The sequence below is a fragment of the Cyanistes caeruleus genome, chromosome 2 (assembly GCF_971803275.1).
Source record: "Cyanistes caeruleus chromosome 2, bCyaCae1.hap1.1, whole genome shotgun sequence".
Lineage (NCBI taxonomy): Eukaryota > Metazoa > Chordata > Aves > Passeriformes > Paridae > Cyanistes > Cyanistes caeruleus.
The window spans coordinates 61,298,403-61,325,976 of NC_141702.1; the positions used below are offsets into that span (position 1 = coordinate 61,298,403).

Below are 27,574 nucleotides of genomic sequence, written 5' to 3' on the forward strand. Positions count from 1 at the left end.
TCTAGGGTTATTCAGGAAGCACACTCTAGATAACTTTAAACTGATATTTTTAAGGCTATGCTACAGCTGTTTTTCACATGAAGAGAAACACCAGATCTGTAACAATCATGCAAAGGTCTACCCAGATTTGAAGTCCCCAGTCTAAAAGCACCATAGCCAACTATGTAGCCAAACTTAAATTTCCAGAAAATATGAGTCAGGTCTCCAAAATCAAAGGATTGTATTGGTTCTGGTCAAATTTAAGGACAATAGTGCTCTGACTTGGCTGGACTGAGGACCCATTCATTAACTTTGCTTGCCCAGACACAAGCAAATACTGAAGGACTGCTCTCCCCTCCTACCCCAGTGACACTTGCACTGTACTTCTGAAGGCCCATGTCCGCTTGTCCCAGCCAGCAACAGTGCAGTCAACACAATTCCCATTCATCTATTGACTCTGAAATCTGTACAATAATGAATGACAAAAATATTCTTTTTTTCTCCCCTTGCCTCCCACACTTGGCTTTTTGGTAGTTTTTGGTTGTGTTTTTTTTTTGGTTTTGTTTTTTTTTTTTTAGTTTGGGGTGTTTATTTTTAAACTTGTTTTTCCAATAGTTTCTCCTGCTCCACAGCTTTCCCCATGCCTTTGAGGCCCCCTCAGGGTTTCGCGACCCCCCGGCCAGCCTTTGCACGCCAGCAGATGGAGTTAAGCCACCACCTCGCGTTTCCCTGGGAAGCTGCGGGTCCCGGGGGAGTTATCCCGGAGGCGAAGGGAGGACGGTGACACCTCGCGGTGCGAGCCCTCACTGCCTCGGGCCCCGCGGCGCTGCTGCCGAGCACGACCCCGCCGTGGGTCACGGTGCTGCTTCCCCAGCGCCCGGCGCCTCCCGAGGCTCGGGCTCCGTCAGGCGGGAACAGCTCCGTGAGGGGGAAGGCGCCTACAGCAAAGGGAAAGCTCGGGGGGGACCTGACCGCGGGTTCCAGTACCGGAGAGCCGACAAGAGAGCTGGAGAGGGGATTATTACGAGGGCATTATTACAGGACAAGGGGGGATGTATTCAAACTGGAAGGGGGTAGATTTAGATTAGATGTTAGGAAAATGTTGTTTGCTGGGAGGGTGGTGAGGCCCTGTAGCAGGTTGCCCAGAGAGGCTGTGAATTCCCCACCCTGAAAGCGTTCGACGTCGGGCTGGATGGGGCTTTGAGCACCCCTGCTCTAGTGAGAGGTGTCCCTACCCATGGATGATCCTTACGGAGCCTCCCAGCCCGAGCCATCCCGCGACCCCCGCACCGCCCGCGGCCGCAGGCCCGCGCATGCGCCGCGCGTTGCCCGGGAGACGGACGCCGTTACCGCCGCCTCGGGCGCGCCCGCCCACGGCGGAGCCGGAGCCGCCTCACGGAGCCACCGCACGGAGCCACCATGATGCCCATCCGAGCGTCCGAGCTGACCCTGCCCGCCGACATGCCCGCCGACGTGCCCTACAGCTTCTACAGCCAGCCCCGCTCCCTGGTCTCCCGCCCCAAGTACCGAGAGCAGTCCAATAACGAGACGTGAGTGCCGGTGTCCGGCGGGCCGCTGCCCCGCTGCCCTCCGCGCTTTTCCCCTGGGCCCAGCTCCCCTCCCGAGGAGCGCAGTCCCCGCCGCCCTGCCTTTCTCCCGGCGGCCGGGGCAAGCCGCGAGCGGCGCTGTCTGTGCTGTGCCGCAGGGAGAAGGGCCCGGGGCGCTACGGCAACATCATGGTCGACCCGAGAGTGGTGCGCGGAAATGTCCTGTCCGTCCGGCCCCCCCCACCGCAGGTATGGGCGTTCTTTAAAGTGCATCATGCTACAGTTGTCTTGGAAAGCCATAGGTAGGGCAGCAAAGCTGTTCCTCATCTACAGTTTTAACTACCAAAGCTGTAATTTTACTTTCAATGTTTCACGTAGTCACAGGCTCTCCAATTAAACCAGCCTGTGACTGTTTCCAGCTCTTCTTTAAAGCACTTAGTTTCATATTAACTTCCGCAGTTCTGATTTTTTTATTCCCCATGAAGTGCTTGATGCCTTTGTTTTCCTCGTCCGTTTCTTTACTGTAATGGTCCTGAGCACAATTCATTACTCGATAATCTGTTATCTGTTATCATACGTAAAATGTCATCAGGGAGAATTGCAGCTCCTGGGAAACTGAGTCGTGGGGTAGACTCTGCTTTATTCTACCCCAGAAGCAGAGCTAAATGGTCCAGCTGTATGCAAACGCTGCTTGTGAGGATGCCAAAGTATTTTGTTTGTATTACTGCTATAGCCTGATACAATAGTAACTCGTAGAATCTTAGAATGGTTTGGGTTGAAAGGGACCCTAAAGATGATCTAGTTCCAACTCCCTGCCGTGGTCAGGGACACCTTCCACTGGTCCAGGTTGCTCCGAGTCCCACCCAAATGTGATACTTTGTTTTCAGAGAATATTTCTACATAGATAATTTGATCATATATTAATTTAAATAAGTCTGTATTTTTAAAAGCTACCATTTGAAAATAACTTTGTGTTGTTCAGTAGCCATTTCTTAGAGTGAATTATATGTGAGTTTTGTTTAAGAAGTTCAAAGCTGATGTTTATCTCAAACCATAAGTAGAATACTGAATTTAAATGCTATTATGAGTTTCTTTTGTTTCATTAGCAATAATTAGTCCTATAATTTTTATCTAGCAAACAATTCTGTTCATAATATGATAACTGGAGTTAAGTCCATTTGACCTCTCAAAATTGAAAACTTATCATTTTAATATACTTTATCTAACAAAGTTCTGTATACAATAATCACTTTCAAATAAGAAATGAATTAGTTATTACTCTTAGCATGAGATGCCATTATTATGTGCCTGTAGGCAGCTAGCATAACTTATTCATTTCATGCCATACAGTCTTTAATCCTCTGAAAATTTAGGGCCAGGACCCAGGAAGTAAATCCAAAGCACTAGATAGCTAGCATTAAAATCAAAGAGCAACCTTCATTTTTCTGTAGGGGCAAATTAGTACCATTTTCAAGTACAAAGTGTATTCTGTTTTGTGGGTGTTTTTCTCCTTCATCCCTGCTCAGAGCACCCATGAGGTTAAAAGGCAGAGGAGAGCACAGAAGCAAGGACTGGCCAGAAAGCTTACACAAGAGCAAATTCAACCGGGAACACCAGAGCCTGTGGAGGGCAGAGAACATGTTTATGTGCAGACAGGTAAAAGGCTGTATTTTTTTTATATCAGTTTGAAAACAAAAGCTTGCTGATCTATATTCATTTGCTTAATTGGTGATGAAGTTGGTAGAATCACACAGTTTAAAATCACAGACTGCTGGAATCAGAGGTTCTAAACTTGTCTAACTAGTGACATTTTCCCAGGTCTATTTTTCAGTGTACATTCTTGAACACTAGTCAAGACTGCTTCATTTATTCTTTCCATTTTCAGTATAATCAGAGAAATTTCATATATGCTTAAAATTGAAGGTTTTAAAAGTTTTGCTTAAGATGAACTACCATTTTGGGGTTCACTTCCATGAAGTGCACCTAACATTACAGAGAACACAGCATCAGGTGGCCTTTCCAGCAAACTGACCTATGTTTTGAGATATTTTATATTTTTCCTAACTTTGTAGAAAACATTTTATTGCACTCTTTGGATGTAATTCAGAATGAAAAGTCATCAAAAACAGCTGAAAGCTAAAATAGAAGGAATCCCACTTAGAGTATTCATTGTGCTTTCGTTTCTAGAACTGTATTTGGAAGAGATTAGTGATCGGATAATAGAGGTTGATGGAGAGTGTCAAACAGATGAGTTTTTGGACAGACCAACCACTCCACTCTTCATACCAGCCAAAACAGGAAAAGATGTGGCCACACAAATAGAAGAAGGAGAGGTATGAAGTCAGTCCACAAGTGCTGTCAAAATATTTCTCCCTTACAAGACACATTTCTGATGCAAAATTAAATAGAAACAGAAAAAAACTAATCCTCACAGAACATGCAAAAAAACCCCAAATCCAACTCACCGATGTCTGCTTTGAGGTTAAGTGCAAAATTAAGGAAGATGTGTCTCCATGTGCACTTGTTCGGCTGCTTTCAGCTAAGCGATACAGTGTTGAGGAATGCTCTCTTCTGTAAAAACATGTCCAGCCCAAGAAGGGGCAGGGAACACAGAAACAGGGTCTGGGTGAGTGCTCAGTTTCTCCCTGGCAGTCCCCACGGGGGCTGTGGGAAGGTGTGTGGTGTCTCAGTCCAGCCCACTCACCACTTAGCCCTCAACAGCACTCAAGATTCTCTCTGCCTTAGCTGACACTAAGGTCCTTCACCTGCACCTCTCCAGCCTGACTTCCATACAAGGGCTTTGTTCATCCTCCTTTTCTCCTTCCCAGTCCTTGTTAAGAGTAATTGTTATCAAGGGACATTTATCTGTTTCTGACTCCCATCCTCAGCTGTTTGACTTTGACATTGAAGTTAAGCCGATCCTGGAAGTGTTGGTTGGGAAAACAGTTGAGCAGGCTTTGCTGGAAGTCATGGAGGAAGAAGAGCTGGCCCAGCTGTGGTCACATCAGCGTGCCTTCGCAGAGCTGCGTAATGCAGAGTTTGCTGAATTGCAGCGCTTGGAAGAGCAGGACAGGCGGATCAGGGAGGAGAAGGTAGGACTTCCTAAGGGCAAAGTCTGTCTGAATGTTGTCAGAAGGGAGAAAAATATTTCCAGTACTGAATGACAGGCTGTGATATAAGCATATAGGTATGCCCAAAAGGGTACTGTCAGCTTTGATATACCTTAAAGCATTTTGATAACATACAGCTGCACTCTGCCACTTGCTCTCATACAACAGCACCACACTGTTTTGTTTATTTGGACCATGATTACTTGGTGTAGTTGGACACCTGGACAAAAGGCCAAACCCAACAGCATTTTCTTCTGTCCTTGGTACAGCTGTTTCTCAAGCCTTTTTGTTATAACTAGTGCTAAACAAATAGTCAGAGTGCTTGGAAGTAAGAGAGATACTTGGTCTTTCACACACAATGCATGCTTTACTCTGTGTGCACACAAACATCTCAAGATTGCAAAGTATTATGCTATATTTATATTATTTGGTAATATTTAGTCAATAGGAATAAACAGAAAAGGCAAGTCTTAATTAATTACTACTTACTAGTCTTCAGCCACTATATTATACAATTGTATAATTGTATTTTCTAATGTTTTCCTGAACAAATTTGAGTTTTAATTTTTTTGTACATGCAATAGGATATAATATTAGAAGATAAAACGTTTAGGAAATACTAATCCAAATTCATCACATTCCAAGCCAAATAACCAGCTTGATCTGTGATAATAAAGGAAAGAGTCGTGAGATTAATGTATGCAAAGGCATCAGAGAAGGGTTTAATTTGGCCAGCTGTGATGCTCTTATTTTACAGACTTGCCAAAATCAGAAAAGGAATACTACACAAATGTGTTTTCCTGAAATTTGGGGTATTTTAATACTCCAGAGATTAAGTACAAATTTGCTTACAAGCAGTCTTCCACGTGAGGAATTTCAGTGGGAGTTAGAGGCTGCAAATACCAGGTAGAGATAATAATTATCTGTAGTTTTTACTATCTTTGCTATTTATGGGACACAGACTATGATAATTCTTCAAAGTCTAGATCAAAGGAGTCACAGCTGAAGGCCTCTAAGTTTACACGCATAATTGCCTTGACAGGAACGTCGCAGACTGGAGCACCTGGAAAAGCTGCGGAAACAGAAAGAGACTGCAGAGAAAATTGCAGCTCGGGCATTTGCTCAGCGTTACCTGGCTGATCTCATTCCCTCAGTCTTCAACAATCTTCATGACAGTGGATTTTTTTATGACCCTATAGAAAGAGGTTTGTTTTGTTTTTTTCTTTTTAAATATGTAAAAAGAGTGAAGTAATACAAAGCTCAAAACAACCATGAAACATAACATTATCCTATTATTTAGAATAATGTTGTAAGACTTTATTCATTTGCATTTGTGGCTGAACACAAAAAAACATTATTGGTCATCTGTACAAATAGTGAAGAATAAGCAAGAGCTGACAGTGTGACAATGAGGAGAGCTACTTTGGAACTGAAGAGAAATAAATGGGTGGCTAGGGATTGGGAGAGAGAAAGATCCAAATTGAAGTACATGTGTTTTTATAGAACAAAGAAATCAGTATGTCATTCTGAATATTTTTGAACGATGATCAGAGCAAGGGACAAATTAGTCAATTAGAATTAGGCCCTGAAAATAATTTTGGAATTATATATCAGTGACTTCCAAGCCCTTAGAGTCAGCAGTCATTTCTTATGAGCTACCTTGCTGCACCCCACTTCACCAGTCTCCACACGGGCACAGACCACAGCTTGGGAACGGTTACACTCTCTCCAGGGTAAGTCATGGGGTCAATGCAGAAACTGAGTGTGTTTTGCAACCAGGGAAGGCTTTGGGATCACAGTGTACAAAAAGTATCATTTGAGAAATACATAGGCAAGCAAGAGCTTCTTAGTCAGACAGAACAAATGCTTTCAGCAGACCAGAAGCCAAATGTCTTTGGAAAGCAAGGCAGGAAATGTTATTCTCCTGACTTGTTCAGGATAGTTATTTGGATCTTGCTAGAACATGACTGTGTATCTCATCTGTGCTAAGCCTTTCAAGGGTGCCAGACCTCTTTGAAATTAACTGCAGTTGAGAGGACTCTGCTCTGAATCTATAATGATCATGAACCTCAGTAAAAGAGGATGGAGATAAGAAACCAAACAACAGTGGAGAGATTTCATCTGACTTTACAGAGAAAGTGCCTTTTGGCAGGGGGAGTTCATCCCTTAATTGTTGTAGCAAATAAAAACAGCCACCAAGTCCTGCTGGTCATCCTTTATAAAGTGACATTTTCCCTTTGTTTCTTCCTGCTAAATTCTTACAGATATAGAGACAGAATTCCTTCCATGGCTGATGTCAGAAGTGGAAGAAACACTACAGAAGAAGGTTCTGGGAAGGACGATGCTTGACTGTAAGTTACCAAATCCTGGAATGTAATCTGCCTGGTATTCTTGGTTGTTTTTTTGCTGGTCAGAACAAATGTCACATTTATATGGTTATCATTGGTTAAGGTAGGAAGTGTCATTTTAGGAAAATCTCCAAGTACCCATGGCCTTTTGTGTTGGGGGTTTTGTTTGTTTGTGTTTGTTAGTTGGTTTGGTTTGGTTTTTTACTATATTAACATGTTTAATTTTGGAAAACTACTAGTACATACCACTGGGTAACTGATTTTCAGCTGAAACAATAGAAGTGTCAGTCATGCTGCACTATCCACTCTCTTCTGACTTTATACTATTTGAGGTTTGTTAACACTGGGAAATACTACACATATGTCAGGAACAGAATGGTTAAAGAACACAATTATTTTTTTCTGCTATAAAGCTTCTACTTCCTCTGTGTTACATAGCCACCACTGCTGTAGTGTTCTCTGTAGTGCACCTGATTGTGCCAGTGGGAACAGAAAAGCCCATCTTGTGTACTGCCATGTGTATACCATGAAAGTGTCTTAATTTGCTTGTGTAATCTTCCAGAGCTATGGGTTATTCTCCTACACAAAAAGAGGATGATGGCAAGCCATGGTTGACTGGGAAGGGAGGTGACCGATTTTTTCATCAAAACAAGGGCTTGTCTCCTTGTTAGTCAATAATCATGTCCTTGTGTTTGAAATAGGTAGAAATATTGGTCTTCTTTGGGCTAGTTCAAGCTAAATGTTTGTGCTCTTTTATTTGTTCAGAGGCTGTATTTGAAACACCTGAAAAAGTCTGTCTTGTGTAGAAACACAAAAGCATGGTGTATGTGTGCCCAGCAGTGTGCTCCTAGATCAAACCACTTGTTACACTTGCATTACATCTTCATTCCTGTAGTTTTCCTCTTGCTGAGATTTTGGGTTTGTATTACAATTGTGTTTGCTTCCTTTGGTTTATTTTTAGTTTGATCAGGACCCTGAATTTTATTTGTGAAGGTATAATATGATTTGAACAATTACAGCTGGTGTGTTAGGTATTTTATGTCGATACATGTACCAGTATGTACACTCGAAGTTCACTTCTTCATGTAGCTCTTCAGAAGGAAGGGAAAATTCTCTTCTTTTAAGAAAAAAATATTGTATGTGACTACTGAATAAACATTCTAAAGAGAATGGTGCTTCAGGATACAATATTGATGAGAATATCTATCATATTCTTGTTAATTCTGTTTAAATTTTTAACCAGGTACCATTGTCTTGTTCCAGTCCTTAAGTATTTCTTCATTTTTAGAGTTATTTCAGGGTTCTTACCCTATCTAAGGATTTATAGGTCAGTAATATAGATAAAAAAGTAATAATCTCAAATTATAGTGTTTTTCCTCTGTGGTTGTAAGTGGTGGCTATTTCTGTTTCAGCCTTGATTCGTATGGTGGTGGAAAAACGCTTAGATGAGTTTAGCCGGCCACCCCCACCTGCTCCGACAGAGGCACCTGCTGAAGAGCCCAGTGCAACAGATGCAGCTCCCCAGGTGTCTGGTGAGGCAGATGCTGATGACCAACCAGCTGAAGAGGAAGAAGAGACTGACCAGCCTGTTGCTGAGGAATAGCCTTCAGATTCCACCTTTCTCAGTTAGAAGAATAAAGTCAAGAAGGAACAGTGGATTTGGAAACTGAGTAACAAACAGGCAAGTCATCAAGTAAATGGAGACCAGTGGCTTAGAAATAAGGAATTAATTCATAACTATTTACAGGTATTGTGCCCTAGCCACGCTGAAGAATGAACCTAAGCAACAGTAAAGCATTAAAACATATTTTCCATATGCTGGAATTGCTGATTTCAGGCTGGTAGAATCAAGAGAGAAGTTACTAGTGCAGTGAATGACATGGAAATTCTGTCCCCTTTTACACAATCCAATCCAATCCAATCCAATCCATCAAAACCTGGGAGGTTTATGGTTGAAAAGTAATGCTGTCCCACACCAAGGTCATGAGAAGGATGTTAAGAGCATCATAATAACCTTTGCAAGGGTTTTGATAATGTTCTTGGAACAATATTTCCTTACTTTCCTTATTTTGAAAGGTAGTTACTACAGTACTTAAATAAATTTATTTTGACTCATGTTAGTCTTTCCTTTCCTCACAAACTTGAATGGATGTCTCAGCAAGTAATAGAGCCAAAGCAGCTGTTCCTGAGGCTTGTCAGTTTCAAAGAGTTACATGCCCCTGGGAATTTCTGCCTATGCAAAATCCCCCTCAGCATCCTCTTTTGGAGCCCCTCCTGGAGGTCAGGGACTGGAGCTACACGCTAAGAAGTCTCGGTTTTCTTTGTAATCGTCCTTTCCTGGCGGTTTACTGGAAACAGTACCAGACATGACTGACAAAATGTGCCTTCCCTGCCGTGTGTAGTTAGTTGTCCGTTCACGGGCCACTTCCTCAGGTGGGGCAGGCCCCCGCACAAAGGCACATCTGTGCTACATGGCAACAGCACCGTGTCCTTGCTGGGTCAGTGTTCCCAGCAGCAGCTGTCCCCGGCAGCAGGTAGGGCCGCAGGGTGCCCAGCTCTGCACGCACGGGGGCTGTACGGGGGTCTGCAGCTCCTGGCTGTGTGCGGGCAGGGCGGAGCTGCGCGGAGGTGCCGGAGGGAGCGGGCGCTGCAGGCACTAGAGGGCAGGTTAGCCCGCGGCAATCCGGCTGGAGAAACGCGGGGAAGGACGCTGCTGGTGTCACCTTTTGCACATTGCACACCCTGCACTAGTGACGCCCGTCTGAACCCCCCTTCTCTACTGAACACCAATGGTGTCGAACTTTTGCAAAATTTACTCATTTATAGCATGAGGAGCCAACATTTGATTCACCCAGTGCAGTCCACTCTGGCTCATAGAATGACAGAGTAGTTTGAGTCGGAAGGGGCCTTCTAGATCATCTAATCCAATCCCACGCCTGCCATGAACAAGGACATCTTTTACAGGTCAGGTTGCTCAAAGTCCCATCCAGCTTGGATGTTGGTAACGGAGAAGGTGGAATCATCTCCTCAGGGTTCACCCGTGACAGCCCAAGAAACAGCCACTGGTGGCTTCAGGGGATGCGCAGGCACTGCTGGGCTGCGAGTCTGCAGCTGAACCCCAGGTGAAGGAAGCGAAACCGGGACGTGTGCGCGGAACATTCTAAATGCTGCGAGGTGCCCTCCTGGGAAGTTGTTAACCACCAGCGGCGCAGGTCAAGAGGTTCTGTGGATCCTCACAGGCAAGGACAACTCGGCGGCCACGGCAGAGGCAGTGTCGGCGGCCGGGCAGCCGCGGCGCCCGCACTCCCCGGCGAGCAAGCTTCCCGGTAGCGCCGCCGCAGAGCGAGCGCTCGGGCAGCAGCGGCGGCGGAGCTGCACCCCCGGGCCGCCCCCGCGCTCCCCCCGCCCCGCGTGCCCCGGAGCTCCGCAGGGGCGGAGCGGGGAGGGGACGCGGCGCGGCCGCCCCCGGTCCCGGCCCTCCCCCGGCCCGCTCGCCGCCGCCCCGCCGCCAGGCGTCTCCCCGGGCCGGGCACCGCCGCGGGGACGGGAGGAGCCGCCGCTGCCGCCGCCGCCGCCGCCGCCGCCGCCGCGCTCCCCGGCCCGGCGCTGGGGGAGCGGGCGGCGCCCGCGGAGCTGGGCCATGAGGTGAGCGGGGCCGGCGTGCGGGGCCGGGCCGGGGGCGCTCCGCCGTGCCGCAGCGCTGCCGGGGCGCTCGGGGGAGCGGGGGGCCCGCTCCGGGCGGGGCGCTGGGGGGCGGGCGCCGAGCACCGGGACTGTCGGACCGGGCCCGCCGCCGCAGGGAAACTGTGCCACAGTGTGCGTCCGCCTTCAACAGGAGAGTTTTGTCTTTAGTTATTTATTTTCCGCTTCTCCCCGTCCACTTTCCCCACGCCCCGGCCGCCGTGCAGGCTCTCCCGCTTGTCCGCCCGCAGCGCCGCGCACCGGAGCCCCGGGATGGGCGCCCACCCCGGCCCCTCTTGCCTCTGGGCACAGAAAGGCCGCAGGACCGCGAATTTAGGGGAGGAGGGGACGTCTCCTCATCTCTCCTTCGTGCCTCTCTCCAGCCCCACGGCCCTCACGGGGCTTTCAGGGCAGAGCGTGGGGCAGCGGGCGGTGCAGTGACCCGCGGGCGGCCGCGGCACCGCCGTGACGAGGGACGCGGGTCGCGGTCCGGGAGGTTTGTTCCCGCCTGGAAAAACTTCTGCGGCTCCAAAGGTGCGCCCGCCGCTCGCACACGGGTCTCGACGCCTGCATCAAAGCCCCCGCCCACAGAAGCCGCCGCAACACGCTTTAGACAGTTTTCCATCCCTCTTCAGGAGGCTGACAGCTTGCCGAGTTCAAGCCTTGAAGAGCTGTCATTGAGTCCTACGGGACACACGACTTTTTTTTTTTTTTTTTTTTTTTTCCCCCCTGTGGGGAAGAGGGAATTACTACATTGTAGGATTAATTTCTTTCTTAAAGTACTTAACTTGGTTAAAATTTAACTTTTGGTTGTTTTTGATTTCTCAGTTAGAAGTTTCTGTCCCTTAGTCAAATGACAGTTCATTTTTTAGAAAGGTGAATATTGGGCAGCCAAACTTTTCTTTGAGGGCTGTTGCTTCCCCTGTCTGACTTTAACACAAGTGTGTTCCACCTTGCAATGTATGGACAGTAAGGCAAACTACTTTTGTGGAAGATATTTAAAGTAGTTGATGAAGAGCAAAAGTACTAGGTGTCTTTAAAATGTAAGTTTAAACACAATCTTCCCACCTCGGTTGATATTTTTAATTTATATAGGACAGAATCCAAGTCATGTTTTTGGATACATGATATATCTACGTGCATTCTTGTCTGTGGCTACTTTGTCTGACACGATGAGTATCTTCATGAATAAATATCAATGACACATACACTCTCTTTCCAGGAATTAGTAGGAGAGGATGTGCCTGGCATTATTACCAGGAGATTAGCAAATCCAGCTCTGACAGAATGGGAAAGAGGTTCCCGATCTGAACACTCGGATTGGATTGCATTGCAGTTGTAAAATTAATATCAGCAGGTATTACCTGATTCTTGGTTGTCCCGAAGCTTAGCAGAAAATCTGGCTGTTAAAATCTGAGATACCTAATTACATCCAGCAGGTGTCAAGCAGTCCTGTCCCTTCTCGGCACCTTGCAAGTGTCCCTTTTTGGTTGTGTGGTCTTCAGTATGCCAGTGACCCTGCAACATCTCTGCTGTGCTCTGACCCTTCATCAGGGAGAAATAAAGATACTGCCATTGGGAATCTCCCTTCACTGGTCCTTCCTGTCCCTATTGTTGTTTTGGAGAAGCAGTGCAAGGGGCACCGCTCTGCCTCTGTGCGTGGGGAGTGGTCACACTGCACAACACAAAATGGGGCTGTGTGGGACAGGTGGCTCTGGCTGGAACACAGGGAGTTGTGCTAAACAGAAGCACAGCTACAGTCACAGGATCAGTGACAAACTGTGTTTTTATTCCTTGATATTGTGTGTGTTCGCTGCCCTGGCGTCACTGTATGTGCAGTATATTTTCCACCATTAGTGTGTTACTTGCCCTGAATTGTAAGTCAAAGCAGTCAAAGTCTCATTTGCAAAACTAATGGGAGCTGGTATAGATCCTGGAGTACGGTAACTGTCTAATGGGCTGGCTGCCACTGCTTTTTGATTTGTTCAGTGCTCTGACATGTAAATAGTTCCTGGTTGCTCTGATCATGCAGATGCTGAAAATGGATAGTAGGATTATTTGTGTAAGAAGAAGAAGATAGAACGAGTGGGAATGAAAGAGAGAAATAAGATTAGAAGGACTGTACCATTTCCTCTTGACCTGTGTATCAGTGAGAACAGTAGTGGGAGGTTTGGAGAGTTTGGTACAAAAAAAATCACATAAATACAAGAAAATAAACAATTATTTCCTAAAGGAGGCCATTAAATCATGAAGTTTAACCAGGGCAGGTCACAAATTCATGCTCCCTAACTAAAGGCAGTAACTTCTATTTCCTCTATTTTCTATAATTTTCTCTACGTCAAGAACCTCCTTGTTGTGCAGTTCTGCGAGCACTTGCATGTCTTCTCTCAGTGCCTTCCCTTCTGCCAGGACTCAATGGAAAGGAAGCATCCTAAGATAATTCCCCTTCTTTTGACTATTGAGACACATTTAATCTACAGTGTATTGCCAGGGCTGCATCTTGATCTGCTGTCCCTCCCTCAAATTCCTAATTTCTTGACTGATGATTAAACCCCAAAAAACATCGATTCCCCACCCTGTCCATAAGTGAGTACACATATTGTACTTAAGGCAGTCAGTGCAGGCATTGTAAGTTTGACGCATTTGAGCACTTGACCTTACACCTAACTTTACAAATCTAAATCATCCTCTTCAGTGAGAGCAACCTGGTTCACAAGATGTTTTCAAAACTAGAGTATTGCCAGCTAGTTCCCTACTGGCCCCTCTGAGCTTTTATTTTAAGATGTTCCTGCTTTCAAAGATAAGCATGAGGCAAACAAGACTGCTCCAAACACCAAGGGAACAGCAGTCACACACTTCTACTTTAGCCTGTGCCACCGTGCAGGCAGCTGCATCATTTAATTGTCACTAAACCCAGAAGAATCTGTTTGTTCTTTTCTTGTGTTGTGTGGAAAGAAGTAGGAAATCTCTTTGAATGATGCCAAGGATACGGCTATTTTGTGATAACTAGCAGGAAATAACAAGAGTTAGGACAGAAAGAAGGTCAGTTGACTTGAAATCTGTATGGGAAAATCTTGAAAGTTCATTATAAAATTTAATTGCACACATATCCTGGGGTTAATCAAATAAATATTTTGCTTCTAATTTTGCTTTTTTTTGCTGACTTTTCTCTATGTTCCAATGCATTTTTGTATATATGGGCTATTTGCAATTTGTTGTGAAAGAGTCTTTTGGGTTCCAGATGTCTCTGCTTCTGGACACTCCAGAAGCAACAGTTATTTCCAGTGGACCTTACTGTCTCTAAGTTTCTCATATTTCCTCTTTTTTCTTGCTTTTTCTGCTTGTGATGATTGATCTTTTGTAAAATGGCATGAGTTGCAGTACTAAATAAGGATCAAGGATGCCTTTGTAAACTAGTTCTGTCTTGGAAGACAGAGTACATCTGCTTTTATCTTCCTGTGTCTTGCACCTAGAGCACTATTTTAGAAGCTATTTCACAAACAACTTGGGATAGGAAAATATAAGCTTAGGAAAGCACTTAGGAAAATACTAGTGTGGCAGTATCTAACCTGTAATAACGTGCACAACACCAAGCAAATGTAGTGCATTGAGCAATATCAAGCTTTGCTCTTCCATTCACTCTCTTGTTTCCAGGTTCCTATTCCTATTAATGGTGTTGAGGGACTCTTGAGGAGAAGCAAAGATGTCTTCTGCAAGAGTGACATGTCTCTTGTGTCTTTCATAGAGAACCACAACAGCAAGAGTCACATTTGATTTTTTGGTCATAAACTCAATTTTGCTGGGGTACTTTAGCTAGAATGTTATTTTAATCACTGCAGCTGTAAAATGTGATGGACAGCTTTGGCTTGTCCCGTCCTGCAGAAATAAGTAACTTTAGATTCAGTATGGCTTTTTTAAAGATTGCAACAAAAGCACTGTAAAACTGAGAAACAAAGAAGTTGTTTATATAGCAGTAGAATTCTATTTTGCCAGTGCCTTGACAGGTTGATGCCCAAAGAAGACATCAAGTGTCTAATCATTATATTGTCCTACAGTAATAAGCGGTGGAAGGACCAGTGAAGCACTTATTAAAGACATAACTAAAGTAGTTCAATACTTATTTTGTCCTCAGAGAGGTAGATATGGCTTCTTTTCCAGGTGGAATTATATCTAGTCATGCAGAGAACCAAGAGGAGTTTGAAAGGAGGGGAAGTAGAGATGCTGAACAAAGATCAGGAAGGAGGGAGTAAGCAAAAGGCAGAGGGAAGGTAGTAAAATGCTGGAAAGTATTAGCTAAGAGAAAGAAGTTACTAAAAACATAACTGATGTGTGATTGGCATAACAAAAGAGAAACTCGTAGATAGGAGTGCAAAACCCCCAGAGATTTGTTTTGTAGTTGTAAGTTCTATTTTAATTCAATTTTCATTTAGTCTTAGCAACCAGCTTTACTTTCTGTGCAGAGAGGCATCCTTTGTAATGCTCCAGAAATGTTCCATGTTCTAGGATGCTTTCTGCTTTCCATTTTTTTCTTTTTTATGTGCTGGGAGTCATGGCTCACCTGCATCATTGAGTAAGGAAAAGACATTAAACCCTTTTAAAGTGATTAAGACAAACCAAGAAGATGTAACGTAATCTTTTCCTGCTTCAACTGCACTTAGGTATCTCAGCAATCACCCATATTAATTAGGCAAGTGACTTAATATCTCTCACAGTGAGAAAGCGCAGCAGATGACTTGCCTGCTGAAACACTATGTTTTTGTATTCTCAGGGCTCATCTAAGAAAAGACCAGGGCTGCTGGCCAGAATGAGTCCAAATGCACTATGACAAAACCACTCCTACCTCTTTCAGTGGAAATTTGAAAACTAGCACATGAGTTAGCCTGAGCAGATGCATCATTTTCTTCCTGTAAACCTGGCAGCCAGATAACCCTTCCTCATCCCAGTGGTGCCAGGCACTGGAAAGAGATCACTCAGTGCTGGTCCTCAGTGGTGGATGCCAATGAAAAGTAAGAAAAAAATGTGTCAGGTGAGGATTTCCACAGTTAGGCTGTTAGACCCCAAATGAAGGTGAATGAAACTTCTCGTGTCCAGAGAAGGGCAACAAAGCTGGGGAAGAGTCTGGGGCACAAATCTTATGAGAAGCAGCTGAGGGAGCTGGGGTTGTTTAGACTGAGGGAAAGGAGGCTCAAGGGAGACCTGACTCTCTACAGCTGCCTGAAAGGAGGCTGTAGCCAGGTGGGGGTTGGTCTCTTCTCCCAGGCAACCAGCGACAGGACAAGAGGACATTGTCTTAAGCTGGCCCACAGTAGTTTTAGGTTGGACATTTGGAAGAAATTCTTCACAGAAAAGGTGATTAGACATTGGCGTGGGCTGCCAAGGGAGGGAGTGGAGTCGCTTTGCCTGGAGGTGTTTGATGAAAGGCTGGATGTGGCACTTAGTGCCATGGTCTAGTAGCCATGGTGGTGATTGGTCATGTTGCACTCAATGATCAGAGGTCTTTTCTCGCCTAGTTGATTCTGTGATTCTGTAACTAACAATTTCAGCAAAATGTAGCACAGCCTGGAGCACCTCTTCATCACAAGCCAGTGAAACTGATACAAGTCTGCAAAATGTTTTGGTTTCAGTTAACTCAGCCTATTCAGGCAAAAATAAGTTTACTGGAAATATTTTGACTTGTTCATGACTCACTTGTTTTTACAAACCTAACACTCCTTTCCTCACAAAGCAAGTAAATATGCAGGCAAAGCAAACACATTTCCTATAAAATCTGTGATACGAAAATTCTGTAGTTATGAAAGGTATTCTCAGCTTGCCCTTACTCGAAACCATTTGAGGAGGTCAAGGAGGTGTTCATGTGGTGACACTCACCACGTCCTGGCTTGGAAACATGTTGCTTTGGATTTCTAGTTTTGCTTAGAACAAAAGATTGGCGAGGCATTTTGCATCTCTTGGGGTTCCAGATGGGTCGTAATAATATTCTTGTCACTGGTTGTGCCCGGCAAGGCTTCTGGACCTTATTACTTCTCACATAGCAGCTGCCAGGGACAAGAATAATTTTCACACTTGTAAATCATCTTTACTTGACTTGTGCAAATTTACATGCTGCATATCTCTCTAAAATACTCTTAGTGTAAGTGATAGAAGGAATTGTCTCCCTTTTTAATAATTGAATTTGGTATACAGATTTTTCACTGAGTCTATGGAGGGTTTTGGCTAATAAAAATGCATCTGAATTTTTAAGCATTTATTGAATGAAAAGAAGAAATGCTGCCATGGCAAAATGGAGATTGACAAGATAGAAAACAAAACAAGGATAAATGTGAGATTAAATTGCTTTCCATCCTTTGTCTTACTATAATAGAAAAGATAAGGCTTGAAATTAATTTTTTTTCCCTTTAAGTTGTTCTTAATTTTCTAGCAATTTGTCAGTGTTGATGCCTGAATCTCAGAACACTTCAAGTCTTTGCAGACTTCAGGACCTATACAGCCAAGTATTTACGGATTTTCAGACCTCTAGCAAAGATGAAATACTGTTACAGAGTACATATTACAATGTTAGAGGTCATCAAAGTGACCTGATGACAAGGGGTTGTGGTGTTAGTACTTTCAAAAATAAAATTATCAAATTTTTGCCAAGTTTTTCATACCACTTTTATCAACATCAAATATCTCAGCATTATAAAATATTTTTGAAATAAGACATTACAAAAATGAGTATGGACTTCTTAAGCTAACAGAAAACAGAGAATATAAATAAGATTGTTTTAAATATTTTTTATCCAAATCAAAAAAGCAGTTCATTAAATAGTTGAAGACAGTGTAGAATGAGCGTCTTTTTTTGATCTATAAAAGTATTAGCAGGATAAATTAATTTGAAATTTTTTACTTGTCAAATTCACTCATTTTTTAGACTGATATGTCTCTGAATTATCTTTGTAGTCAGTGATTTGCACTGACACCTTTATGAATTTATTAAATAATCATCTAATTTAGAAAGACCCATAGTCAGGTTATAATTTTTAATATTAAATTCCAGCCTGAGAGCAAAAATTGTCACACATCTGCTTGTGTGTTATGGTTGCTGTAATACTTTCAATAATATATTTGGGTCCCAGAATCTGAAATTGCAGTAAATTTTAATTTTAATATCATGTCTTTTGACAAGGATATTTTTCCAAAGTTGAATCCACAGAGTTTATTGAACAACTTAAGACAGCATGACTGTGGAGAGTGTGACCTGTGCCTTCAGTTTGTCCCAGCAGAGCACTGACTCTTGGAGCATATGGATTCTCCCAATGTGAATATGGCTGTCAATGGTTGCAAGTCATTAGCAACCATTTATTAGAAACCTGTTAGTTTGTTATTAAGAATGTAGTAGATGTTACAGTGCAACAAATAGAATACAGTTTGGTAGCTGTTGGCAGAAAACATCCAAATATTTGATAGTGGGCACTTTCAGATAACCCTAAGTTCTTCCACTTGCAGACCTCACATGCTATATCAACATCTGACAGAATATGTTCATGTAGGTTTTTATAAATTACTAAACCAGCCTTCTGGTAACTTGGGGTGAAAATGCTAAACATCTGAGTTGTTTCAGGTTATTTTTCATTAACTCACAGAACCATACTGAATGGATGTTTCAAAAGTCAGAGTTGAAGAGGTCATGCAACTGGGTGAAGAAATGAAGACAAGTGACCCCTTGGTGAATTTTAATAAGAGGTTAGAGATCACTTATCTTGTTTTTTTTCTACATTATTGTAACTTTTCTATGACAGGTTGACTTTTAAATGAAGAAATGTGTTCTTTGCCTCTGTTGCTAGAGCACATGGAGAAATTAATCAGGTTCCAAGGCTGTCTCTGAAAAATTGGCATACAGTCAAGTGACTGCAGTAAAATTGCCAAACTGCTGAAATACAAGGTGTATTTTATATCAGTCTGCACTTGGCATTCATTAATCTATGGTGCACCATATTCCAAGCTCTTTATTTGGTATTGACAGGGGAATTAATGGTCACTTGTTTTTAAGTTGTTTTTGTCATTCTGTGGAGGTAGTGGCTCTTCCTTTACCAGTCTCTACATCGCTGACCTTGTTATTCTGTTTTCATAATTCCTTTTGTGTTCTCTTTCACTGAAAAAAAGAACCTTGTCTAGAAAAGAGACAGTCTCTTTTAATTTATTCAAGTTTCAGTTTTGCTGGATGAAACAGTAGAACAAGATTGCCCTGCAGGATGAAATTTTAAACAAGCATGAACACTGTGCATGTAATGCCACATTTTTTTGGCTTCTTGTTTGAGTAATGTGTAAGAAGTGGCACAGAATCCAAAGCAGGTTTGTATACTGTGCAGTTCCAGTCCAGACCTTGGAAAGGCAGGAGTCCAGTTATAAGTCTGTGTTACCAGTTTTCAATATGTGAGAACAATTGTCAACAAGAGGTTGACAGTGGGGAGCAACATTTTATCTCTCTTTTATCTGAGAAACAGGTTACAGGGCTGAATATGAATAGTCTGCATCTATACCTGCTTTTATTCAACAGTAATCTGTGAGCCACAATTTGCAGATTTTTGGAGTCATCGGATGATTTGATAACCAAAGGAAAAATTAAGGGAACAGCCAAGTAATATTTAGGAACAAGTGTAGCTTTCATTATTAAGGCATGTATCTGCCATTTGGAGCATTTGGATATTATCAGAGTTGTGCACTGTAGGCATTCTAGGCACTACTATGAAAATACAACCATTAAAACAAGCATACCTTTTAAGAACAGGCAGTAAGAAATCATTCCTCAAGTTACAGTTTAGTTCCCATAAAATCAGTCCCTGACGATTAATATGATGGCTAATTTCAGTAAATTATTTCTAATAATTACCCCTTGCCTCTGTAGTGTATGCAGCAGTAGCTTGTGTTTTCCATGCAATATCCTGCTCCAGCCAGTCCACATGTGTGAGCAGGAGGAAAGGATGTGGGGGGTACTGCTGCTGAGTTTGCCATTGACAGGTCCAGCTGCTGTCTGAAGGAAATGTGAGCTTGCAGGTTGAAGCAAACAAATGGAGCGATGTTGCAGGCAGCTGTTACCCAGTATAAGTCTTGTAGCATTAATTAAAACAAATCAGCCCCTGCTGTCTCTCTGCCTCGAGTATTAAGTTCTTAGTGAAAACTTTGCTTATGCTTCAGAGTTATAAGGATGTATTTGTGTTATCTTTGCCTGCTTCAGGCAGCTCAAGCAAATCTCCGAAGTATGAGGCCTTTGGGAGTGGAGAGGAAAAAGAAAACATTTCTACTTAGCCAAGAAGCTGTTAACAAACAGCAAGGCATATTGTGGAAGAGCATTAATTATGCTTTGCTACATAATTTATGTATAGAGACATCTGGCTTTTATGAAGCAACTAAAGAGACTAAGCTGCTAAGCCCCTTGGAATCACTGTGAAGATCACTTTGCATCTAAAATAACTGAAAAATGCCAATATTCTTGACCCAAAATCCTTTTTCAGGTAAAAACTTCCTCACAAGTTTCTGAATGAAGTAGTCATCTCACAGCATTGAGATTTAAAACTACTAAAAGTGTATGAGAATGAGCAAAACTGAGAAGTGGAATTTAACCAAATAATTTGAATGTGTTTTTATAATATAGCAGCAACATTGCACACTGCATCACCTTATTGCGGTAGTGCTTAGGTTGCATGTGTTGTAGATAAGGTGCAAGTTTGCGAGCATTTTGAGGGTGGGAGGTTTTAGATTACCGTAATCTAAGCAAGATGTGTGAGGTAAGGTGTTGGCTTCTAGATGACAAGTCTGTTTTTATGATTTCCTGAAATTTACTGACATTGCCAAAGTACTGGCTAAATGTGTATCCCCTTCTCTGGGTAGGGCAGTGACTGTTGCATGGCGTGGGAACTCGTGTGTTTGTCTGATTCCGCTGTGGGTTTTGCTCACCACATTTGGAAAGTTTTCAGCTGCTAGTGTGTGTTACTTGTATCAAACGTATGAAAGAAGTGAGTGCTAAAACCCAGGTTTTTGTCAAACATTCTTTGAAGACACAGACTTGTTGGCTCTTGGGAGACAGCTGCTTGAGGATGATGCAGGAAAAGGACTGGAGATCTCCCTGCTGACCAGTCTGTCCAGCAGAGAAATGGCTGTGCCTTTCTTGAAATAAGTGTTGGGATGCAGGCTTGAAGTGATGAAAAAGAGTTTAGCCAAGGTATCGAGGGAGAACAGGAAAAAGTGCTTTTTCACGCGACCTTGTGCAAGTGGGTTTGATGTTTATTTTATGCTGGGGTTCAGTCCTGAGTTTCAGCCAGTAGACCAGAGTCCTCTCCAAAGGGCTCATTGAAATGGAAATGGTTTTGCCCTGCTGCTGTGGAATGCAAATTATTTTAGGAATGTTCCTGGGTCTTGAGGCTTTCTAAAGCTCACACTTACAAGATTTATTTTTTTTAGCTCATTTTATCCAATTCTCATAAGAAAATAAGGATCCAGAAAGATGATTGGTGCCTTGATCCTGACCCAGCAAAATATGAAGTGTAGGTTTGTCTTCATGTGTACAAATAGTTCCCTGCAAGTCAGTGGTGGGAAAACATGGGAAATGCAGAATTGCTTTGCTGGATCGCAGTCAAAATTCTGAGTGCTTTGCAAAGCCAAACAAGAGCAGCCCTTAGAAAGGCAGGCTGGCATGAGATGCCGTTCGGTATCTTTCCCCAGGAGTTTGTCTCCCTTCTGTTACTATCTCTTTTTTAAAGTTCTATATAATGGCTTTTCTTGTTATCAGGGCACTGGAGATGGGCAGAGACCTGTGTTTGATGCCTTGTCTGCAGCAGGTCTTTTGCTGACCAAAATAGACCAGTGTCAAGTGATACAGGCTGGGAAAATACGGTGAGAGACAGTGCCATATTTCAGAAGAGAGAGAATTTGCTTTGAAACATGGAGTGGGATTTGTTGGTCTTTGGGTTTCTGGTATCAGGGCATGGGATATAAGTATTTGCTTTTAATGAAAATAGGGGTTTTTTTGCTTTAAACTGAAAACAGACTTGGATAGATGAGGTGCCTGTGTGTGGAACATATTTGCTGATGCTACATGTTGAGGTGATCATGTTAGAATACTGATTGGTTGGTGGAGGGAATCGTAAGGCAGGACCTTTTTATGTATCCAAATTTAATGCTCGGTATATCTTTGCTGAAATATTAGCCAAGGGATCAAAAAATTTTCAATGGGATGACTCTTGATGTCACTGGGAACTGACAGGTCTCTTGGTTGCTTGCATACTATGGCATTTAATCTGTGGAAATGTGTATATAGTTATAAAGTTTCCTTCAGCAGCAGGACCAGCTTATGTATTTGTATGGTGTCTGTGTGACTGTAAACACAATTTACAACATTATTGTGAAGGTATACAAAATATCTTTAGTAAATACATTAGAGAAAACATTCTTGAGAACATGACTTTTGTCCACTCACATATTTTGTACAGCTCTTTTACCTTTGTAAAAGAGAAAGACATTACATTTATAATTCTGGGTTTTCCTTATTTTTTACATTCACAAATAAGACTTACTTAGGGAGCTTCTGAAATGTTAGAAAGCCAAATTTCTGGATTGTGGACATGAACTTTCATGTGTTGTACTGCACAAGATTTTTTGGTTAATCAAGGGAAAGATGCAGAATCCTGTACATAAAGAAAGAGATGATGGTGACACAGTTTTTCTCTTTTGTAACTATAAAATAATGCCATGACTTGAAAAAAACCTCAAGTAATTGTAAAAGTACAAATTATTACTATTTTATGTTATAAATAAAGTGATTTATAATTTCATCTATTTTGCCAGTGAGGGACTTTACATGTGGTAGATTAAAAATGTGCGGAATGTCACTGTTGATCAGTGACATCAAACAAATCATGTTCGATGAGTTGTACTTAGTATGCAGTAAATCCTGATATCGAGGTACATGTGGGACCAACACAAGCTTCAGAAAATCTGTGTAGGTTTCTTTAGATGAAGATTTTGGCCATGCATATTAATTTTTCCCTGTTAATACTCTGTCAGTCTTAAGTAATTCCTACATCTTTATGATTTTCTTTCCTGTTCATGAATTTGGGAGAAAAGCTATGTCAGCAGTTAGCCCAGCACAAGCACTAGCAGTAGCCAAAAGAACACAAGTAGGGACACTAGTGGAATGCTAATGCCGTGTGATAGATGTGTTGTCTCCTGAAGGTGTTTTCTTCTGAGGGATTGCAACCTGAGTCATCAGGTGTGCCGAATGTTAGACCCCAGCAACTGATTTCTGCGGTGCCAGCAGAAAGAGAGTCCTTCCTGATTTAATCTCAGTGTAAGTAGGTTAAATGTGGTTTTCCTGTCACATCTTTGCTTGTGAATTTTAGACATCTGCAACTTCATTACTTACCACAGATGTATTGAAAAAATACGTTTACTTATGTTTTACCTTTACTTAGTTAAAATATGATAAAAGGTACTTAGATAACAATGTCACTTACATGAGGCTGTTGTGAATCTATAAATGAGTTGTGCTGGGCATTCTTCTGAGTATCCAAGGAATAGTAGTATTCCTTTGCAGCTACATGAGTAAGGTGGACAGGTGACTTCACATTGTGAGATCAGTCTTTTGGTGACTGGTTAACTGGTGCCTCTTTGGTGGGCAGCATGAAACTGAGGTGCATTTGGGGGCTGTATAATGTCAGATCAGTACACAGAGCATGCCTGTGATGACAGTTGTCATTGTTTTTGGACATTGTTTTTATGTGGAAAGCAATGTAAGCAATTCTGTGATAACCTCTGAGGACTTGGTGGAGGTAGAAACAGCCATGTCTCAACTCACAGTGGGCTCCTGATTCAGAATCTCTGATCCAGGTCTTTGTCTCTGCATGGCAGAGGTCTCTTTTTGCAGGCAGTGCGTTCTCTTTTTATCTACAGATGGCATCGTTTTAGAAGCACGAGGGTATCACCCACAGTGTGATAGCTTTTTCTGTTGCTGCCACTTATGACTTTTCCCACATCTGGGCCTGCTTTTCCCTTGGCTTTCTGTGGCATGATGCCAGGGAAGATAGATGTACATGTTCTGAAAGAGAGGTCCGTGGATGAGCTGTCACATGAACCCACGTGAGAATCCTTGAGTGTTATATGCAGGGCAGCTGTCTTGAACAAAACGTTGTAGTCTTATGTTGCAGACATGGCAAAGGTTTCTCACACAGCAGTTTCCTCTCTTCTCTTGCCATGGAATTTGTTGTCTGTGGTAAAAATGAGCTTCAAGGCCAGGGAAACAAGTGCTTTCTGGTGAAACCTTGTCATCCTCCGGGAACTCTGTGGTGACCTGCAGCAGCTGTAGTAGGTGGAGTCTTTGCTGCCCTTCTTGCTGCCTCCCACTGTGAACCACTGGTGAACAAGGAAGTTATCAAGGCCATTCCTGGCAGCCTTCACGGATGTCTTGTGCATCATGAACAGCCCCCTCGGTCGTGTGCAGGCTGGTTTTCCTTTCTGTGCATTTCCTTGTGGAAGTCACATTTCCTCTGGTGTAACAGTGACCTTGATCCTCGCTGTAGGTCCCCCTCATGAACCATACCTGGAAACTGCAGCCTGTTTCATTACTTCCATGCCTTCTGCACCAGAACAGAGCATTGCCTTTCCCACTGTGGACTCTGGACATCTCAGAGCAGTCCCACCACCATCATATGTATCTATTCTGAGTCATACATGCCCACAGCGTGCCCACTAAAATCACTTATAAGACATAAAATGCATAGTCTGTGAATTTTTGGCAATGGTAGAGCAACTGAAAATAACCCAAACCCTAAAATCCTGTCTCTTACACAAAATACACTGTGACATGTCCTTCTAGGCAGTGCAGAACCCATCTCCACTTCCTCTAACAGGTGCAAACCACTTTCCACCTCCACAAAGCATTGAAGTTTCCATCATTCAAAGTGTCTGTAATCACTGCTTTGCTATCTCTTGACTGTTAACCATCTATTATACTCAACCCATCAAGTCCTCCTCAACCTGAATGAAAAAGCTCTTTTCCTGATACCCGAAAGCCTGTAAAAACCTCATTGGGCTTTACCTCACATTTTCAAGGCTGCAGTTTTGATGTATATGAAACATCCCCTACTCATTTTCTCTTCCTCTTCTGCCCATTCATTGATGAGAAAGGAGGACACTTAGGAGCAACTGCAAACAACTGCTTTTGACTGTGTGGGCAGCACAGCAAATTTGGCCAATATACCTACAACACTTCATCTAAAGGTCAATGTGGGACATGGCCAGCCACCTGAGTTTAGATGGACAAGTGACTGCTGTGGCCAGAAGCCACAAGGCACTGTGTCTCCTTGGCACAGTATATGTGGCTGCCACAGCTCTGCATGTGTTGGACCCCCTTGGTCATGGGCAATACACTGCACAAGGGGTGTCCTTGTACCCTTGAAGAAGGAGAGGGATTTATGTTATGGTTTTGTGCAGCTAGGATGACAGGCAGTTCTGGGTCCATGTTGAGGATAACTGCAGGTAAAAGCTGGCATGACTTATGGAGTTTGTGGTTCTACTTAAACTCCCCTGCCCCTGCAAATACACTTTGTTGTACTTGTCCTCACCCTGTCAGAGATAAGGAACCAGATGTTGGAAGAGGAGCAGTTCCTTGTGTGGTGCGCCTGCTGTTCCTGTGTTGTGCAAGTGGGTAGTGTTGCAGTGACTGGGGGTGCCCTCACTGAGGTGTACCTTCTTGGGCTGTAGCTTCTGTGCCCTTCCCAAGGGATGGACTTGGGCATTTGGGGTTGCTGTTGCTAACACTGTTTCATCATAGAATTGTACAGCAGGAAAAATTTCTCAGGCATCAGTGGCCTGTGGAGAAAAGTACTGTGGTGATTTACCTCCAAAATGACATCATAGAACAACTCAAACAAGCCTTTATGGGGGTGTTCATGGACCACAGTGTCACTGTAACAAGGCTGGATGGAGGATGTGGGGGTGCCAGGGAGGGCATGGACTGAGGCTGCATTTTCTCTGGAGAGTGCTGCAGACCAGATGTGTGACAAGGAAGGTATACTAATGACTCAAACCGTATGGGAGGGAAGAGCTTGTGTTGTGCTGGTTTATCAGGTAATTGCCCTGCAGATTGAATGCCAGCACAATTAAATAATTTTATCATGAATCTAGTTATTCAGTGGGGGAAATGAAATCTCTATTAGTTGATGGCATTGCTTTGACAGTGATAACATGTAGCCTGTTGTTTCTGGGGATGACAAAGGCTGGTGCGTGTACAGTCACATATGGATGCCATTAAAGTCCACTGTTCCCTCTGCAAGGGCTATATTTTTAGAAATAAACACCACAGACAAGAGTCTTGCTCTCAGCCAGAATGGCGTCAAACTACAGAGTAGATTTTTTTCAGAAATAAAGTGTTTTCTGGATGATGGAAATCAGACTAGGACACTTGCTGCTTAGGAAACCTGCTGTCAGCATGCCTGTTTTTATCTGGAAAGAGGACTCACTGAATGTCCCTCTAGCATGTGGGCCCATGTACTGCAGCTTTCTCACAGCACAACTCAGTTCTTGCAACCAGCTCCAATTAATTTGGAAGTATCTTACTATCACTGTATTTTTAAAAATGTAGTTTTTATTGGCCCATTTCAGTCATTAACAAATACTGTTGTCTCCATCAGAGTCAGATTTTTGTAGAATCATTGAATAGTTTAGGTTGGAAAAGACCCTTCAGATCATCACTTCAGCCATTAACCCAGCACTGCCATGTCTCTAAGCACCATATCTACATGTTTTTAAAATATCCACAGGAATGGGATATTCCCATGGCACTCTGTTCCAGTGCTTGACAACTCTCTCGATGAAGATTTTTTTCCTAATACACAGCCTAAACCGCTCTTGGCACAGCTTGAGGGAATTTCATCTTGTTCTGTCCCTTGTTACTCGGGAGAAGAGACTAATCCCCCCTGGCTACAACCTCCTTTCAGGGTGTGTGTACAGAGTCATAAGGTCCCCCCTGAGCTACCTTTTCCCCAGGCTAAACAAACCCAGTTCCCTCAGCTGCTCCTCAACAGCCTTGTGCTCCAGACCCTTCACCAGGTCTGTTTCCCTTCTCTGGCCCCTCAGTGTCTTCCTTGTAGTGAGGGGTCAGAACTGGACACAGCACTCAAGGTGTGGCCTCAGCAGTGCCAAGTTCAGGGACACAATCCCTGCCCTGCTCCTGCTGGCCACACTATTGCTGATCCAGGCCAGGATGCCATTGGCCTTCTTGGCCACCTGGGCACAGCTGGCTCATGTTCAGCTGCTGTTGACCAGCACCCCCAGGTCCTTTTCTGCCAGGCCACTTCCCAGCTGCTCTTCCCCAAGCCTGAAGCACTGCCTGGGGTTGTTGTGACCCAAGGGCAGGACCCGGCACTTGGCCTTATTGAACATCTTTCATTCACCCTAATTCATACACACACACTCCCCTTTAAACACTGCCTTAAAACTGCTTGATTTATACAGGGCATGAAATGGCATACACTGATGTTATTTGTACTGTTATTTGTGTGTTTCTTTACTAATAAATGCATTAATATTTCTATAGCTCCAAGTAGCCTTATTGAGTCATTGTGATACCTGTGTGTTGGGGATTGCTCAGACAGCTACAGAAAACTCAGACTCTACTCCAGTGTGCTTATAGTAAAATTTCAGTCAAAAACCAGCAGATGAATGGGAAGGAAACAAGATGGTTTTCTTTTTCAGCAGAAAACCAAAAGTCTCCAGAAGTCCTTCAAGAGTGCAAATAAACTGTCTTGCCATATCTTTGGTTAATATTCTTTTTGACTCTGTGAGGCTCGGGACTGTTAGAAATATCAGGCTTAAACATAGAATAGCGTGCAGTGGGGTAAAATACATGATGCTTGAAAATTCTGTTGTAATTGATGCC

The 27,574-nt window shown here is 43.3% G+C and overlaps 2 protein-coding genes and 1 long non-coding RNA gene across 10 annotated transcripts in view; 2 read left to right on the plus strand and 1 right to left on the minus strand.

Annotated features, from left to right (window-relative positions):
• Nucleotides 1–1,291, minus strand: part of LOC111926757 (uncharacterized) — a 63,572-nt gene extending 62,281 nt beyond the window's left edge. The window contains exon 1 of the long non-coding RNA XR_015280978.1: nucleotides 1,215–1,291. This is a non-coding gene — a long non-coding RNA (uncharacterized LOC111926757). The remainder of the gene's footprint in view (nucleotides 1–1,214) is intronic.
• Nucleotides 729–9,099, plus strand: RSPH3 (radial spoke head 3). Its single transcript, XM_023923454.2, has 8 exons — nucleotides 729–1,529; nucleotides 1,685–1,775; nucleotides 3,053–3,182; nucleotides 3,714–3,859; nucleotides 4,415–4,618; nucleotides 5,679–5,841; nucleotides 6,901–6,987; nucleotides 8,397–9,099. The coding sequence occupies exons 1-8, from the start codon at nucleotides 1,399–1,401 to the stop codon at nucleotides 8,585–8,587; spliced, it is 1,143 nt and encodes a 380-aa protein (XP_023779222.2). The 5' UTR covers nucleotides 729–1,398; the 3' UTR covers nucleotides 8,588–9,099.
• Nucleotides 9,100–9,948: 849 nt separating this feature from the next.
• PLAGL1 (PLAG1 like zinc finger 1) overlaps nucleotides 9,949–27,574 on the plus strand; it is a 46,425-nt gene continuing 28,799 nt past the window's right edge. For 2 of the 8 annotated variants that reach the window (XM_086868956.1, XM_086868937.1), the window contains exons 1-2: nucleotides 10,561–10,629; nucleotides 18,288–18,387. The gene's annotated coding sequence lies outside the window, so the exon portion shown is untranslated. Of the gene's footprint in view, nucleotides 10,107–10,520; nucleotides 10,630–13,525; nucleotides 13,708–15,827; nucleotides 16,015–18,287; nucleotides 18,388–27,574 lie in introns of those variants that run through there. The other 6 variants (XM_086868946.1, XM_086868941.1, XM_023923457.2 and 3 more) reach the window with 6 other exon arrangements.